Raw genomic sequence first — 18,904 nt, 5'->3', positions numbered from 1 at the left:
GCAATGTATGAGTTTTGATTTCTCTACATCCTCACTAACATTTGTTATCGTCCATCTTTGATTATAGCTACCCTGGTGGTTATGAAGTAACATCTCATCGTGGTTTTGGTTTGTATTTCCCTGATGACTAATGATGTTGACTACCTTGTCATATGCTTATTGATCACTTGTCTATCTTCTTTGGAGACATGTCTATTCAGAACTTTTGCCCATTTTAAAATTAGGCTAGTAACTCTTTATGTAGAATTTAAAAGTGCTTTATTTTTATTTTTATTTTTTTGAGACAGAGTCTTGCTCTGTCACCCAGGCTAGAGTAGAGTGCAGTGTGATCTCAGCTCATTGTAACCTCCACCTCCCAGGCTCAAGCGATTCTCCCACTTCAGCCTCCAGAGTAGCTGGGACTACAGGCATGTGCCACCACATCCAGCTAATTTTTCTATTTTTTTGTAGAGATGGGGTTTCACCATGTTGCCCAGGCTGGTCTCGATCTCCTGGGCTCAAGAGATCTGCTGGCCTTAGCCTCCCAAAGTGCTAGGATTACAGGTGTGAGCCACCTCACCCGACTAAGAACCCTTTGTATATTCTGAATACATGTAACCTTTATCAGATACATGATTTGTCTTTTCACTTTCTTGATGGTATCTCTTGAATCAAAAAAGGTTTCAGTTTTTATAATGTCTAATTTATCTGTTTTTCTTTTATTGGTTGTGCTTTGGTGTCATAGCTCAGAAACCAATGCCTAACACCCAAGGTTACAAAGATTTACTCCTGTTTTCTTCTGGAGAGATTTACAGTTGTGGCTCTCACATTTAGGTTAATAACCCATTTTAAGAAAATGTTTGTATATGGTGTGAGGCAGAGGTCCAAATTCATTTTTATGTATGTAGACATTCAGTAGTCAGCATCCTTTGTTGAAAAGGGCATCTTCTCTCACTCCCAGTGAATTGCCTTTATTCTGCTGATGAAAATCAGTTTGCCAGAAGTGCTAGGGATTATTTCTAGACTCTCAAATCTACTCTATTGATCTATATGCATATCCTTATGCCAGTACCACACTGTCTCAATCACTGTGGGCTTTGTAAGTACGTATTGAAATTGAAAAATGAGTCCTCCAACTTTGCGTTTCTTTTTCAAGACGCTTTTGACTATTCTGCATTCCTTGCATTTCCATATAAACTTTATTTTTGTTCTTGTTTTTGAGACAAGGTCTTGCTCTGTCACCCAGGCTGGAGTGCAGTGGTGTGATCGTAACTCACTGCATCCTCAGCCTCCTGAGTGATCTTCATGCCTCAGCCTCCAGAGTAGCTAGGTCTACTGGTGCATGCCACCACATCTAGCTAATTCAAAAATTTTTTTTTTGCAGAGACAGGGTTTCGCTACATTACCTAGGCTGGTCTCAAACTCCTGGCCTCAAGCAATACTCCCATCTCAGCCTCCCAAAGTGCTGGAAGATAAGCATAAGCCACCAGGCCTGGCCACCATATAAATTTTAGAATCAGCTTTTTAATTTCTCCATTTAAAAAAAAGAAGGCAGCTGGGATATTTCCAGAAACTGTATTGAATCTATAAATCAATTTGGGACCATTGTTTTCTTAATGCTGTTTTCCAATCCATGAACATGAGATGTCTTTCCATCTATTTAAGAGTTTTAAAATTTTCAATGTGTTGTAGTTTTCAGTGTTCAATTCTTGTACTTCTTTTGTTAATTTTATTCCTAAGAATTTTATTGTTTTTAATGCTATCGTATATTGAATTGCTTTCTTAATTTCATTTTCAGATTGCTTATTGCTCGTGTCGAGAAATGCAATATTTACACACTCCCCTAGTATCCTACAACCATGACGGACTCATTGTGGTGGGGATTTTTAGTGTTTTCTTCTATTCTGTTTTTTAGTAGATTCCTATGGATTTTCTATAAACCAGATAACATCCCTTAGAAATAGTTTCACGTCTTCCTTTCTAACCTGGATGCCTTTTGTTTATTTTTCTTGCCTAACTGCCTGGCTAAAATCTCCAGTACAATGTTAAACAGAAGTGGTAAGAAAAAACATCCTTATTCCTGTATTTCACCATTGAGTATGGTGTTACTTGTAGGTTTTTCATAGATGTCCTTTATCAGGTTGAAATTCTCTTCTATTCCTAGTTTGTTGAATGTTTTAAGTCAAGAAAGGGGGCTGGATTTTATCAAATGCTTCTCCTGCATATATTGAGATGATCATATGGCTTCTGTCCTTTCTTCCATTAATATGGTCTATGATATTGATTTTCAGGTCTTAAACCAAGCTTGCTTCCTAGGATAAATCTCACTTGATGGTATTAAATACATTTTATATGTTGCTGGATTTGATTTGCTAGTAGTTTGCTAAAAATTTGCTACATTTATACCATTTCAATATACTGAGGAGAAAACTTTGCTTATGTTATCACCATAAACCTGACTGGCACTATAGCTTACAGAATACTTTCACCTTCTTTAAATGATTTTTTAAAAATCCTTGAATCCATGAATAAGTAGGGCAATAAGTAACATCATCTTGATTGTCTCATTTACAGAGGGGACAAATTGAACTTCCCACAGGTTAAATGGTCTGTGGAAAGTCAAGCTGCTTGTGTAAGTGGTGGAGCTGGGACCAGGAAGTTAGGTAAACCAACTCCCAATCACATATCATTTTCCTCTACATGACACCCCTTCCCACTTGTTAAAAACAGAACGTAAAGTGAGTATCAATAGAAAAGTAAGTTTTTCTACCATCTCCTTGAACTTATTCACTGAAAGTATATTTTTTTCTTTTCTTTTTCTTTCTTTTCCTTTTTTTTTTTTTTTTTTTTAAGACAGTGTCTCACTTTGCCACCCAGGCTGGAGTGCAGCAGCCCGATCTCAGCTCACTGCAGCCTCCACCTCCCAGGCTCAAGAGATCCTCCCACCTTAGCCTCAGGAGTGATTGGGACCACTTCTTTTCAATGCCTGTGGATTAATCTCCTTATCTAACTTTTTTGTGACAACTTGACCAAAAGCATGTTTTTAATTATCTTAGACTGACAGTGAATCGCTAGCATCCTACAACCTAACTGTAGACTTCACAGACATGTTAAACAATCTTTAAAACTTGGTTTTTAGAGCCTAAAGAAAGTTACGTGACATTACTAAAATATTAAACAACTCCGAGAAACCCCTTGAAAGCAATTTTGATGTCAAATTAGGGCATGTGTCACCAAAATACTGATTAAAAACCTCATCATTCTAGTTCTGTAGATAGCCATTTATCAGTGATTAGAGATAATTAACACCAGTGACCATTTAACCAAGTATTTATTTCTATACAGCTAAGAGGGCTGGAACATATCTTTGTCCAGGGAACAATACTGTCGCTCCATCATGGCATAAAGCATTCAATCAAACTCTAACTCATGGTATATGAACTCTGTAGTATTCGCCCCACAAAGGATAAAGTTCTCTCACTTCCTCTCATGAGGAAAGTATTTGCACTTAGGACTCTTTATCTTCACTTTCTCCTTGGAGAACGCAACATTTATTTAATCTAAAAAGCCTAAAAGAGTCAATGTGATTTTAGAGACAATATACCCTAAGTGGCCACACACCCATGGTTTAAAGAGGAGATTGCTGTCATAAACCCACTTAGGGACTGATGGACTTCAGTCTGATATGCCACTGTCCTGCTGGGCATTTATCATCATTGGGCTGGGAGTGGGGAAAAGGCCCAAGGAAGCTCTGGGGAAAAAGGAAGTTGATTTAAGTCATTGTTGCTCCTCTACATCCAAGCCAGTGAGATGAAGAATTTGAAACAATCTGCAGTTGGCCCCGTGATTTCCTGGGAGGCTCCGAGGAAGGGAAACGAATAGTTGCCTTCCTCCCAGTGCCTCAACTTTGGCTGTGGCATCAACTTTTTCTCAACTCTGCCCAACCATTTGCAAGAAATAGATGCTTCTTCTCCCATTATCCTGCTGCCAACAAGACTGCAAATGAGTTATTAGAACTATGTAGCATATGCACAGGAGCGTGATGTGTACCCAGCTGTGACTGAGGGGTGGAGCGGAGTGTGGAGGGGTCACCCCTAGCCCACTGGTCTCCTGGCATGGGAGGTTTGGCCAAATCTAAATCACTGAGTGCAGGCAAGAATCTCTCCCTGGCCATCTCCAACTATGACAACTCAGAATTGCTGGCCCATTTCAGAACCCTCTGGTCATCAAATCCCACACCTTATCACAAAGCTTATCTCCAAGAGATGGTGCACAAATAGACTAAGTCTGGATCTTACCTTTTGGCTTCCTCTAAGTGGCACAGATATTCATAAGCAATGTTCTGCCGCCTCCTCTCATCCATCTCCTCTGCAGAGAGCCTTTCATCGTCCACAATAGCTAGAAATAGAGGATAACAACATGTGATTTACAAAGGCAGTCTTCATTAAACACCCGAGACAATCAATCAGAAAAAAATCATATGCAGCTGAACATTTAACATTCAGAGACAGGAGTATTGAAACACCAGGCAGAGACAGAAATTTGCCTTTGGATTTTACAATATCATTTCTTTTCCTTTATTTTTATTTTTATTTTTTGAGACAGGAACTGGCACTGTCACCCAGGCTGGAGTGCAGTGGTGCCATCATGACTTACTGCAACCTCAGCCTCCTGGGCTCAAGCAATCTTCTCACCTCAGCCTCCGGAGTAGCTGGGACTACAGGCACACACCACCACACTTGGCTAGTTTTTTTATTTTTACAATATTATTTCTAACAAGTGAATCAAGGCCAGGTGCGGTGGCTCATGCCTGTAATCTCAGCACTTTGGAAGGCTGAGGTGGGCGGATCACAAGGTCAGGAGATCGAGACCATTCTGGCTAATACGGTGAAACCCCGTCTCTACTAAAAATACAAAAAATTAGCCGGGTGTGGTGGGGGGCACCTGTAGTCCCAGCTACTCGGGAGGCTGAGGCAAGAGAATCAGGAGAATCACTTGAACCTGGGAGGTGGAGGTTGCAGTGAGCCAAGACTGCACCACTGTACTCCACCCTGGGCGATAGAGTTAGACTCAGTGTCAGAAAAAAAAAAAAAAAAGCAGTGTGCAAAGGGGCAGGAGCTTCCATGAATGTCCTCATCCTTGTCCCATCCCCCTTCCTACCACTCCCAATTTTCTATTGTGGCTCCATCCCTTGAACATGGAGACCTCACCCCACAGCATTGATACCAACGGGTGTCAACAAAGATTGACATCTGTCAAAAACATTTTCTTTTTCTTTAATAAAATCAGTCCAATCTCAACTTTAAAACTGAGCTCTCACATTTCAGAAAAGTACAGAAGCTCTCAATCTTCCTCTGCACCTCCACTGCGAGAATCCAGGTCTTAATGTCTCTCCCATAAACTCTCAGAACAGGTCTAGTCACTCAGCCACTACCCCTCTTCCACTCATTCTCCCCATGGCCAACAGAAGCGTCTTCCTTATTACTCCCCCTCTCAAAACTTTTGATGGCTCCTCTATTTCCTACAGAACAAGGTTCTAGAGCACTTTGCATCTCCCCCCATCCAGGAAGCCCACACTTTAGCCAGAGCTCCCAGGCAGCACCGTGTTCCAGGACCACACCACTCCCTCCAACGCCGAGTGCTTCTGCTCCACCCTTCTCTCTGCCTGGAAAGCCATTCTCCCACCTTCTGCAGGTTGTGCCTTTCACATCATCTCAGGCAAAATTCCAAGGATCTCTGAATCTAAATCCATTGGCTCTCCTTGGCACTTTAGTTCACATTTTTATTACATCACTCATCAGAAAAGCCCCCCACTGTAAATCAGTCTGTCTGTCTCTCCAAACTAGGGGATCCTTAGAGGAAGGTTTTGATTATCTTCATGTCTCCCGCGAATTTGTCAGGGCTCCTTGCACATAGATAGCACTCTACGTGTACAAAAAAACTACCTTCCAGTGAATCATCACTAAGTGAGCTCATCATTACTGCATAATGAATAGACTTTAAAAATTATAATTTTGGCCAGGCGCGGTGGCTGACGCCTGTAATCCCAGCACTTTGGGAGGCTGAGGCGGGTGGATCACGAGGTCAGGAGATCGAGACCATCCTGGCTAACACGGTGAAACCCCGTCTCTACTAAAAATATAAAAAAAAAATTAGCCGGGCGTGGTGGCGGGAGCCTGTAGTCCCAGCTACTTGGGAGGCTGAGGCAGGAGAATGGCATGAACCCGGGAGGCGGAGCTTGCAGTGAGCCGAGATCGCGCCACTGCACTCCAGCCTGGGTGACAGACCGAGACTCCGTCTCAAAAAAAAAAAAAATAAAAATAAAAAAATAAAATAAAAAATAAAAATTATAATTTTTAGGCCAGGCACGGTGGCTCACGCCTGTAATCCCAGCACTTTGGGAGGTCGAGGCAGGCAGATTACTTGAGTCAGGAGTTCGAGACCAGCCTGGGCAACATGGTGAAACCCCATCTCTACAATCTACTGTCAAATTGTAAGTATAGGAAGGTTAAGGAATTTGAGAAAATCTTAACAGCAAAAGCAGATCCTTCTGGGCCACAGAGACTGCCTGCAAATATTTCTGCATTACTCAATATTTACTAAGTAGTGGCTTCTGATAAGAACCACTGGCATGGATAATAACACTGTCATTTAAAGATCCATCATGGAGCTAATAAAATAATTCACTTAAGACATGGCTTTATTGCCTATAAAGAACGTTTCCATATGTTACTGTGTGGTTCTGTGGTTCTGTGGTTCTGATGATCACCCTGAGAGATAGGCATTATCTCTTTCCTATAAATGAGGAAACCAAAGTCAAGCAAGGTAAACGGTCTGCCCACGAATATTTGCTGGGTCAATGGTAAAGCCAGGGCTGGAACTAAGGTCTGTCAACATTGCAGCCCTTATTCTTTGCCCAGTACCTCTTGCTGCTAAATCTAAGTGGGCCCAGGAAGGGACTTGTCACTGCCAAGCCCAAGAAGCAGGTCATTTAAGTGGCTTCAAAATTCTTTTCATTTTAAAGTAACTTGATTAACTGCAACCTCCACAGTTCATCTTTACTTGCTGCCGTGAACCACAAAAAACATGAGGACACTGTGAAGAACACAGCTTTCTGATGTATTAGCAACTCACAAAATGCCACTTGTAGCATCAGATGACAGTTCAAAGCAATTGCATTCTATGAAAATTATACAATAAGGCTTACTCACAGATTCAAGGAGCAGAACGAAAGCAAGTTGTTAGAGAGTATTTTGAAATAGAAGTATAAATTAGAAATGAAAGGGTCCTCTAGGAGTCCATTTCCCAAAGAATATGTACAAAATCCAATGTAAAAATAGCCCAAAATCTACCTAATTCAATAAGGAGTTGACATGGTCACTGTTTAATTTCCCCTATTCTCTACCTGCTACCTTCACACAGAGACACCAAGGCCACCATACACTTTGTATTAAAATTCACTCATTTGTTCAACAAATATTTGAGTGGCTGCTTGGTGCCAGTTTATTATGGAGATGGAACACAAAGTGATGAATATGACTCAAAAGGTCTCTCAAAGTTTGTATTAAACAATTGAAAGTTTGGCATAATTATGAAATGCTTAGATTTGAGGGATATATTGAAGGGAGGGTTGGCAAGAGGCCCCAAAACCAGGGCTTGTAATCTGTTCTGTAATAGGGTATTATTTAGGGTGTTTCTCTTCCAGGAAAAGCAGAAAACCAGGAATTACCAATTCATAGAAATATGTCCGGCTGGGGTAGCTCCCACCACTTTGGGAGGCCAAGGCGAATGAATCCCTTGAGTTCAGGAGTTTGAGACTAGCATGGGCAACATGGTGAAGCCCCATCTCTACAAAAAATACAAAAAATTGGCTGAGTGTGGTGGTGCAAGCCTATAGTCCCAGCTACTCGGAAGGCTGAGGCAGGATTACTTGAGCCCATGAAGTGGAGGCTCCAGCAAACTATGATTGCGCCACTGTATTCCAGCCTGGGTGACAAAGCAAGACCCTGTCTCAAAAAAGAAAGAAAGAAAGAAAGAAAAAAATATGCCCACAATTTAGCATTTATTTTGTATTTTTAAAAATTTAACCTTTATTTATTTTCAGTAGAGACAAGGTCTCACTATGTTACCCATGCTGGCCTTGAACTTACCCCTGAGCTCAAACAGTCCTCCAGTTTATGCCTCCCAAAGTGCTGGGATTACAGGAGTGAGCCATGGTGCCCAGCCTTAGCATTATAAATATACATTGTTATTCTATGTGGTTCAAAATTTCTACAAGGAATCCTAAGTATACTTGAATATATAATTCATTTCAATTGTTCATTGAACCATCTTCTAAGAGTTGGGAACTGCTTTTGTCTGGAAGAAAATACCTAGAAGGATATCTGCCCCCTCTCACAACTTAAAGAATAGTTATCAGAGATGGCATTTATACATCAAAGAACACATTAGAAGGAACAGAACTGATTCCAAGACACTAAAACTGGGGTGGGAATGGGAGAATGGAATATAAAGATGAGAGAACCTAAAGTCCAAGATTTCAAGTAAGCTGATAACCTCTGTAAATTTGACCCGTGGTACATTCCTGCTTCATACCAGCTTCCAAAAGTATTTCACAGCTGCTTAATCTTAAGCTTTAAAGGACCACATAATCAAACTTCCTTAAACTGAATTTTCTTTTGAAAAATAGGCAAACCCCAGGCTGAAGTTGTTAGTAAACCAATACGTATTCACAGGCACTCTAAAGAATCTGAAACGATGAAAGACTGCCACCCCTATGTTAAAAACATGGCTTCATCAAGACACTAAAATTATGAGACACTGAGCACAGGCCCTCGAGTCTCATCCATTTCTATGTCCCTACCACGGGCAAAGGAAATAATAGGTGCTCAGTAAAGGCTGCTGAACGGTGAGCTCAACTTTGTGCTTCAAGGCAGAGATGCTGTGTCCTTCCAAGTTTAGTCCTACGAAGTTTGCTGCTCTCATAATAGTCACACAAGATACTAAGGGCAGGGGAACTTTATGGAAAGCCTGCCTTCCACATCATCCCTGGAACTGTTCCCCCATGACACATTTCTAAGAACCTTCCAAAGTTATAAATCAACACACAACTTCAGAGGATATTCGGGTTAGACAAGGCTGTAAGCGACTATGGCCACCTACCATAATAACACAAAGCCCCAAATCTTCAAGTTTGGCATTAGAAGAATTTCCCAGGTGGAGAAGTGAGAGTAATTAACAGTGACAAGACAAGTTTACCAACAAGAGTTACAGTTCCTGATTGGCTGCCAATACCCTCTTTGTTGCAGTGAGGTCACTAGGGCCTGGAATAGTTAAGAAGCTTGTCATAATTATGCAGGAAAATGGAGAGATAGTTTAGGCTTTATGAAAATAATTAATACTTTTCTGCAAATATACTTTCAACGTACATGGCATCAGGATCTACACATGAAAGAGGGTTCCTGAATCCCACTTCCATACAAAAGTCCCCAAACTTTTTTCATACTTATAAACATCTACTTAACACTTGTTGGTTTTGTTGTTCTTTTTTTTTTTTTTTTTTGATACAGAGTCTCGCTCTTGTTGCCCAGGCTGGAGTGCAGTAGCACGATCTTGGCTCACTGCAACCTCTGCCTCCTGAGTTCAAGCGATTCTCATGACTCAGCCTCTCAAGTAGCTGGGACTACAGGCATGTGCCACCATGCCAGGCTAAATTTTTTTTTGTATTTTTAGTAGAGATGGGGTTTCACCAAGTTGGCCAGGCAGGTCTCGAACTCCTGACCTCCTGAGGGAGGCCCACCTCAGCCTCCCAAAGTGCTGGGATTACAGGTGTGAGCCACTGCACCAGACTGTTCATTTGTTTTTAAACGAAGCCTGGGTCTCCAAATCCAGGATGTCTTTCCAGAATAGAAGAATTATTTATAAATTTCACACAAGAGAAAAATTCATTTGGTCTGCTGTGTAAATCTGAATAAGAATATCTAATTTCCTGCAAATCCAAACTGCAATGAGATACCATCTCACACCAGTTAGAATGGCGATCATTAAAAAGTCAGGAAACAACAGGTGCTGGAGAGGATGTGGAGAAATAGGAACACTTTTACACTGTTGGTGGGACTGTAAACTAGTTCAATCATTGTGGAAGTCAGTGTGGCGATTCCTCAGGGATCTAGAACTAGAAATACCATTTGACCCAGCCATCCCATTACTGGGTATATACCCAAAGGATTATAAATTATGCTGCTATAAAGACACATGCACACATATGTTTATTGCGGCACCATTCACAATAGCAAAGACTTGGAACCAACCCAAATGTCCAACAACGATAGACCGGATTAAGAAAATGTGGCACATATACACCATGAAATACTATGCAGCCATAAAAAATGAAGAGTTCATGTCCTTTGTAGGGACATGGATGAAACTGGAAACCATCATTCTCAGCAAACTATCGCAAGGACAAAAAACCAAACACCGCGTGTTCTCACTCATAGGTGGGAATTGAACAATGAGAACACATGGACACAGGAAGGGGAAAAACATACTCCGGGGACCGTTGTGGGGCAGGGGGAGCGGGGAGGGATAGCATTAGGAGATATACCTAATGCTAAATGACGAGTTAATGGGTGCAGCACACAAACATGGCACATGTATACATATGTAACAAACCTGCACATTGTGCACATGTACCCTAAAACTTAAAGTATAATAATAATAAAAGAAAAAAAGAAAAAAAAAAAGAATATCTAATTTCTTTTTTCATTATCTAGAAACCCAAAGCAGCCCATGGAGACATTAAGGCCCATATACAGAGGGCTGGCCTGCAGACTGGGTTTGTGGGTGGGGTGTATCTAGAACTCTGCTTAATTTGGAAGAATTATAGGCAATGATTCCTAGATTTGGGATTTCTTGGACAATTACAATTTCAAGACACAGTTTGGAAACCAAACCTCTTACTTATTACCAAGTAAGCACAGAGAAAATTCCATTTGCCCACTGCCTACTCCTATACACTCTGTCCTCCCATCCCCATACAGATATCAGTAAGAAAGAATGAAGTGTCAAGTTTCCAAGGCCAATTTTAAAAATTTAACTCCAACAACAGAAGGTAATTTAAAAATCTTTAGTTTGGATAAGCTTCTACTATATTTAGAAGAAGGGAAAGAAACTCAACTCCCTATGACTCGGTATGGACCTTTTATGCTTGAACTGTTGGTCAGGGCAAAATGTCTCAAGTTATTTAGAACCAATCCTAAAGTAATTCTCCCTATTCTGTATAGATAATGAATAGTTTAAAGACCCAGATATTTACATAAACTTTAATACCCCATAGGAATAATAATATTTTACAACTGTTACACAGAATTAGCAGGTCTTATAACAACAGTCCTCTGGGCTGTTCCCAAGGAGTAGCAAGTCACTGCTAACACTCTGTCCCCATCCTCACGAAAACCACCCCAAATAGTAAAATAACAGAGGATATTCCTACAAAGTTGGAGGCTTTAGAAGACAAGAGAACAGTGAGCCTTGGCCTAATTTTCCCTTGACTATTAGGAAAAATGAAAAAATAGATCACACATGATTCAACGGTACATGCAAGAAAACAAAACAATCTCTTGGTTACAAGTGGGTTTTTTTCTGTATATTATACAGCACATGACTTATTCCTCTAATCAATGTAAGCTCTTTATGATGTGTTAAATAAAAAAACACAGACAGAAAGGATTAATACTTAACATGCACTTACTACATCACATATTTTGCATATATTACTTCTTAGTCCCTGCATTCCTCTTTAAGATAGGAATTGAAGGCCGGGTGCGGTGGCTCATGCCTGTAATCCCAGCACTTTGGAAGGCCGAGGCGAGTGAATCACGAGGTCAGGAGTTCAAGACCAGCCTGACCAACATGGTGAAACCCCGTTTCTACTAAAAATATAAAAACTAACTAGGCATGGTGGCGCAAGCCTGTAATCCCAGCTACTCAGGAGGCTGAGGCAGGAGAATTGCTTAACTGGGAACTGGGAGGCGGAGGTTGCAGTGAGCTGAGATTGCGCCACTGCACTCCAGCCTGGGCTACAGAGTGAGACTCCATCTCAAAAAAAAAAAAAAAAAAAAAAAAAAAAAAAGATAGGAATTGATTGGAAAATACATTTTTCGAATGGGAAACAAACTCAGAGAGGTTAGGTAATTTAGTCTTTGGTAATTCTAAGATCATAAAAACAGGTAAATGGCAGAATTGGGATTCAAAACAACTGGTTCCAAAGTTCATGATCTTTCTACTGAACTGAAGTGCCACTGTCTCCCTGCGTGTAAATGCTTGATGACATCAGCAGCCATTAGGCTTTTCTGAGGGTGTTGCTTTTCTGAGAGTGTCGCTATTATTACAGGTATCTTGTTAATCAGCAGATAGATTTGTGTAAATTTGTTTTTCCCTGAAAACCACATAAAATTAATGTTACTATCTTGAAAGTATAAAAAGTAAAATTATAGGCTTTTTTCTCAGAGATCCAAAAATCTCAAATATGGTCCAGCAAAAGAAAAAAAATTAATATTCAATATTGACAAATTAGACCACATGAGGAATGCCAGGGTTGTAATAAGATCAAAAGAAAAAACAAGGGCTGTCCCCCTTCCTGGGGGGAGGGTGGAGGGATAGCATTAGGGGATATACCTAATGTAAATGACGAGTTAATGGGTGCAGCACACCAACATGGCACATGTACACATATGTAACAAACCTGCATGTTGTGCACATGTACCCTAGAACTTAAAGTATAATAAAAACAAACAAACAAACAAACAAAAAACAAGGGCTGGGCGTGGTGGCTCACGCATATAATCCCAGCACTCGGGTAGATCACCTGATGTCAGATTTGTTCTTTTTTTTTTTTTTAATTCTTATACATTTTCCAAATATTCTATACCATTTACCTGTATTACTTTATCTATATCAGAAATAACAATAGATTAAATTTTTTTCTTTTTTTAAGACAGTCTCACTCTGTTGCCCAGGCTGGAATGCAGTGGCATGATCTCAGCTCACTGCAACCTCCACCTCCCGAGTTCAAGCGATTCTCATGCCTCAGCCTCCCAAGTAGCTGGGATTACAGGCACACATCACCACGTTCATCTAATTATTTTGTATTTTTAGTAGAGACGGGGTTTCGTTGTGTTGGCCAGGCTGGTTTTGAACTCCTGGCCGCAAGTGATCTGCCTGCCTTGGCCTCCCAAAGTGCTGAGATTACAGGCGTGAGCCACTGTGTCCAGCCTAAATTTGTTTTAATGTTCAGTTACAGAAAAAAAAATAATAATAATGAGGAATAAGCATTAATACCAGGTCCACTGCAAAGGACGACTTTCATGCATCTAACTCATCTATCTGAACTTCTAGAAAAGGATCATGGTCATTCAAAATGTACAATGAATATTTAGTCAGTTTTGCCGTATTTTTAAAAATCACAGAAGATCAAAGGCAGCAGAGAGGAAGTGATCAGAAGATGACTAATGCCATGATATCTTATTAGAAGGCCCAACGGCCTAAAGAGATAGCTTGGGTGTGACAGGCTAATGGGAGAAAACAGGTAGGGTAAGAGGTGAGTGAAAGAGAATGAATGGAAGGGAACCTAACCTGGACAGTGACGAGAAGGCTGCAGCAAGCCTGTGTGACATGAAATCCAAATTAGAAGAAAGAAAAACATGGTGATGCTTTGCATGGGCAGGACTGGCAATAGAAGGAACAAGAGGAAGAGGAGCACGGCACGGGGGAAGAAAAAGGAAGTCAACAAGTAGCAGCCAGCTCACTTTGTGACTTCAGATGGTGGAGGTGGAAACAAGCCATGGCTTGGCACCAGAAAGTCACCCTGATATGCCAATTTACATAAAGACAAGCTTGTACAATTAAGGGGACAAAACATAAAGGCATCTCACTGTTCCAGGGATATACTAAGGAGCTGACTTTAAGTCAAAACTTATATTTGGAAGAGAAGTTTAATATAACAGACACAATTAGAAGACTATGATGTTGAACAGACGGGTGCTATTAATGCAACCATATGCTGTTTGTTAGTGAGTGTGACTTAACACATGATTCAGGACAATTTAAAAAATATTGCCAAAAACTCAGCTCTCAAGTGGATCATGCTATGCAAATGGAGATATGTTGACAATACAGTCATGGATCAAGAATATATTTCAATGTGATTGGATTCTGGACTAAAGCCACCTAGGCTAGTTCTCATTAGCAAGAAGTTTCTCTGGTTTAAGTAGGATATGAAAATCAGCTCGGGTCCACACATTTAGGGTTTGTAAGGAGACCAGACTCATGAGAAGTCATAAAACACTGCATATGGTGCCAACAGCAAGCAGCAAGCCGCAAGACTTGAACCAAACATGCTGAGCTCTTCAGTTTCATAGAAGTAGTATATATTTATAAAGTGCTACCACATAAATTCTCTCATATGACTAAAACAGCTCTCATCAGATAGATGGGACAAATATTATTACCTCCACTTAACTAAGATTCAAATGGGTTAAGTGCTTTACTCAAGGTCCTAGAGCTAATAGATTGCTCTATAGAGTTGTTGTGTATTTAAAACTATTCTTGGTTTTTGTTTAGTTTTCACTGACCTTTATGTTTTGGAGGTACCCTATTATATTAGTGCAAACATTTTTATTCTTTTAGGTCAACAGCACAGGAAGCAGTAGGAGGAAATGGAATGGCTGATGTGGGAAGGGAGTCAGGTTGGCAAGAGTGGGTGAGGCTCACATAGAGTTTGCAGGCTGAAGATAATGTATACAACCCATGATTGTGTAAACTACTTGGGAAGTGTATAAAATACACAGAGAACAGCTCTCTCGTGGGAAAGAATTTACCCCACTAGGGCAACAAAGCTGCAAACATTTTGGTTTTGGCTTGTTGTGTGCTTTTTGTTCTAACACGCAGTACCACTGCTCTCAGAAAGTAAATGGTCCCAAGTTTAGAAAAGGATGTTCTTATAAACATACAACAGACATGAAGGTTTTCAGATATTATGATTCTTTAGCCCAGAGCTGAAAGAACTTTATAGAAGAGCCAGAACAGCAACTACCTTAAATATAATTCATGCTGTACTGCTTCAGATTTAAATGACTGATCTCCTCCAGGCATTTAATTCTTGGCTGGGAACTGGACCATGGTACTGTATGTAAATTCCCTCATGCCACATGTCAGCTGCAGACCAGAGGAGATAGCCAAATCTTCTCTGTGTATCAGCCACTAAATACAATTTCAGAATTAAGTCATGAGAGCCCTGCCAGCATTTGTGCAGCAGAAGTGTCTACAATTATGAAGCCAGGCTGGGATGGAAAATTATTCTTACTAATGGTCCACTAGGTGCAAAGTGCTGGCAGAGAATTATGGAGATGCAGAATCCTAAAATGCATTCTAACTGCCTTATAATTAAAACCAATAAATACAACAACAGAATGTGTTTCTTTTGATACATGGCAAAGTCTCTAACTAATGTTTAAATAGTTGCAGAGCACTTCATGGATAGAGAAAAGGGATAGGGTGGAAGAAGGACTTTGTACCTCAGTTTACAGTCTAACAGAAGAAGACACATTTAACAGTTGGAGAAAAGTTATAAAGCTCCTTTGGAAAAAGTACAAACTAATTAAAGTAGAAAGAAAAGAAAAGCCGAGGGAGGGAAAAGAGGTTGTTCAATAATGGGATTAATCAGAGCCAGTTTTCTAGATGAAGAGAGTTTGAAGTCAGGTTTGAAGGAGGGGAGAGAAAAGAAGTTAGGTGCAAAACACATCTGGAGAAGTGAAGACAAGAATAGAGAAATCGTACACACACATCAAGGCACATTTCTGTCCCAATCCTCAGCCTTCGAAGTCTCTGTTTTATGGACACAGCTAAGAAGGCCATTCCCCTCCACCCTTCCAAGTCTTTGAGCTTCTCAAGAATAGGTGAAGGGAGACCCCCCAGGTCATTTTACAGCTGTTTCTAAGCTGGGTAGATGAGAGGAGTACGGTTGTGAGATGACAGTGAGAAGATCAGGTGACAGCTCAAAATCAAGAAGCTGGGCAGATGTTCATTCTACTAATAAAAGTTCTTTCAACGTGGCTAACCTGGAACACCTAATAATACACATACCTGGAAGAAAATCATGTACAGTTCACTGGGCATCAATGGTTAAGTCACTGATGACATTACAATAATTACTATTAATTTAAATACTCAAACCAAGCTCATTTTGCCAGTTGACCAGTATTCATAGTCCACGTGGATCTGCTTTTTCTTGCAACATGTTTAGAGCTGCACCCATGGGAATGGGGGTGGAGATTAAAGAATGGCTCTTGTCTGCCCGTCAAAATCCTTGCTTCCCCATTTCCTCTCCTAGTGCTCCACCCACTACCATCCTGATGCTTCCACTTATGGAGAGCCTTGAGCAGCACACCAGATGGGTTTCTTGCCCTTGGAGGTAAAGTCCTCTGGAGTAGTCTTCAGCTACTCCAGACCCCAAGCCAGCCTTCCTTTCATCTTGATATCAGGTCTGGAGGAGTTAGAGTTATCTAAGGGGAGACAAAGGGCAGAGAGAAGAGATCCAGCAATAAAAGAAGTCTGCGAATTCCAGCATGCAGAGACCTTGCTACATGAATAAGTAAGGATAGAGGGCTAGGAGAGGCACTAATAGAAGCAGCAGGTGAGGCTTCATCTCCTTATCCACCCTTCCACAGCCACAGACAAAGCCAGCACCAGCTCCTCTTCATTGCATAGCATTTAACCCACAACAATCCTATGACACTGATATTATTACCACTTTACAGAGTGGAAACAGAGGCTTGAGACAGCCCAACCATTTGTCCAAGATCACAGATGACACATGGCGAGCACAGTCGTGCAGCAGTCTGACTCTTACCAGCCGCGCTACCCTTAGGAGATGCGAACCAGCCTTTGAGTCTCTCTGGACCTCCACACACCCCAGGCTTCCCAAATTGTGCAGCAATAATCTTTTTCCTAGAAAACCCTATATGCAGAAGAGAGGAAACACATGGAATGAACGAGGGGTGAAAAGGAATATTTGGGGGCACAGCTCAAAGCCCAATTAGCATAAAGTATCATGTCTGTCTCACCCTTTTAAAAAAATCATCCATTTTTCATTTTAATCCACAATTTATCTGTGTTTCAGTATTTAAAATAGAAGGGGTTCCCACCCCAAAACTTAGTAAAATTGGCATTTTTGAGAAGATGTGCTATGTGTACCTCACGGGCTGCATAGGTCTGCGTACCAGCAGCTCCTGGTTTAACAGCACAGAGGTCTCAGGCCACATAAGCAACTTCACGTTTAACCAACTGGGCACCCACCCCAGCTTAGCTCACACTTGGTCAAACATGTGCAGGCAGCTTAGGGAACCCAGCTGGGAGGCATCATTCCTGGGAAAAAGCATCTTATTCAAGACACCCGACCCACTGATTCTGGCAGCTCTCGACGGGCCTGGCTATGCCCCATGTTTTTTGTTTGTTTGTTTGTTTGTTTGTTTTTGCAGTTACAAGATTTAATAGAGTGAAAACAGAGCTCCCATAAAATGGGAGGGCAAGCCAATGGGGTTGCCATTGCCGGCTCGAATGCTCGGGTTTATATCCCGATCATTGTCCCTCTCCCTGTGCTCTCAGGCGATAGATGATTGGCTATTTCTTTACCTCCTGTTTTTGCCTAATTGGCATTTTAGTGAGCGCTCTTTACTACCTGATTGGTCGAGTGTGAGTTAAGTTGCAAGCCTCGTGTTTAAAGGTAGATGCGGTCACCTTTCCAGCTAGGCTTAGGGATTCTTAGTCGGCCTAGGAAATCCAACTAGTCCTGTCTCTCAGTCCCTGCTCTCAACAGGAAAACCCAAGTGCTGTTGGGGAGGTTGGCCAACGACCGCTCTTAACTGCTTCCTGATGAATTGGGCTATGCCCCATGTTACTACCAATCTCTGTGATCCACAGAGCCTTCTGGAAACTGCTTGCAAAACAGACATGACCTTCTTCATGCACTGGTGCCCCTGGCACCCACTGAAACTTGTGCTCACAAAGTAAGGAAACATGTCAAGAGGAAAAACACAGGCCAGAGAGGAACCAGAACTTTCTCATTCCATCTGTTTTTTCCCCACATCTTTTTTCGGGGATGGGCTACTTTTATGCTGGATATGCTAAGTCTGTTCATACATACAAGTTTTACAATACACTTGGAGGGTAGGATCATTCTAATTTGGTAGATGAAACTGAGCCAACCCATTCTTTATACACTGTAGTACATAAACCAAAAAGCCGTTTGGTTCCAAATGAATTCTTGCTATGAGCTTACTACCTATGACTTGCCTTTCTCCTTAAAAGTAGAGTGCAAAGGATGGGGTTGGAAGTGTTAGATCAAGGAGAGGTTAGATGAAACACGGAAGGCGGGTTCTAGAAACACAGAAGGAAGGCTTTGCTGGTAAACATTGATTAACCAGCATCTGATTAACCAGATTTCCCAAATCTTCCCTCATCAAAATATTTTACTCATTCCTCTTTAAAAAGACTAAGGCAACAACTTAACAACACTGGATATATGACTGTTGGTTAATAAATTCCTCCAATAATTTTACATAGTAAAAAATGCATTAAAAAAACAAACAACAAGTGGTGGTGCAGGTGTGGAAAAAAATGAAAACCGCATGTATTACTGGTAGGGATACAAACTGGTGCCATTCCTGTGGAAAGCAGTACAGCAATTCTGCAAAAAGTTAGACATAATATTACCATATGATCCAACAATCCCACTTCTGGGTATACACCCAAAATAAGCGAAAGCTGGGACTCCAGCAGATATTTGTACCTAAGTTCATAGCAGTACTATTCACAATAGCCAAAAGGAAGAAGCAACTCAAGAGTCCAAGAACAGACAAGCAGATAAGCA

General features: G+C 41.0%; 1 protein-coding gene across 2 annotated transcripts in view; it reads right to left on the bottom strand.

The window, feature by feature from the left end:
- Positions 1-18,904, bottom strand: part of IQGAP2 (IQ motif containing GTPase activating protein 2) — a 305,467-nt gene that overhangs the window by 243,148 nt on the left and 43,415 nt on the right. For both annotated transcript variants that reach the window (XM_002815661.5, XM_054555643.2), the window contains exon 2: positions 4,278-4,377. In XM_002815661.5, coding sequence (XP_002815707.1) covers positions 4,278-4,377 — 100 coding nt within the window. The remainder of the gene's footprint in view (positions 1-4,277; positions 4,378-18,904) is intronic.

This window comes from Pongo abelii, chromosome 4 (assembly GCF_028885655.2).
Source record: "Pongo abelii isolate AG06213 chromosome 4, NHGRI_mPonAbe1-v2.0_pri, whole genome shotgun sequence".
Lineage (NCBI taxonomy): Eukaryota > Metazoa > Chordata > Mammalia > Primates > Hominidae > Pongo > Pongo abelii.
Note: the sequence above shows the minus strand (reverse complement) of the source record. Positions and strands in the feature narration are given on the sequence as shown.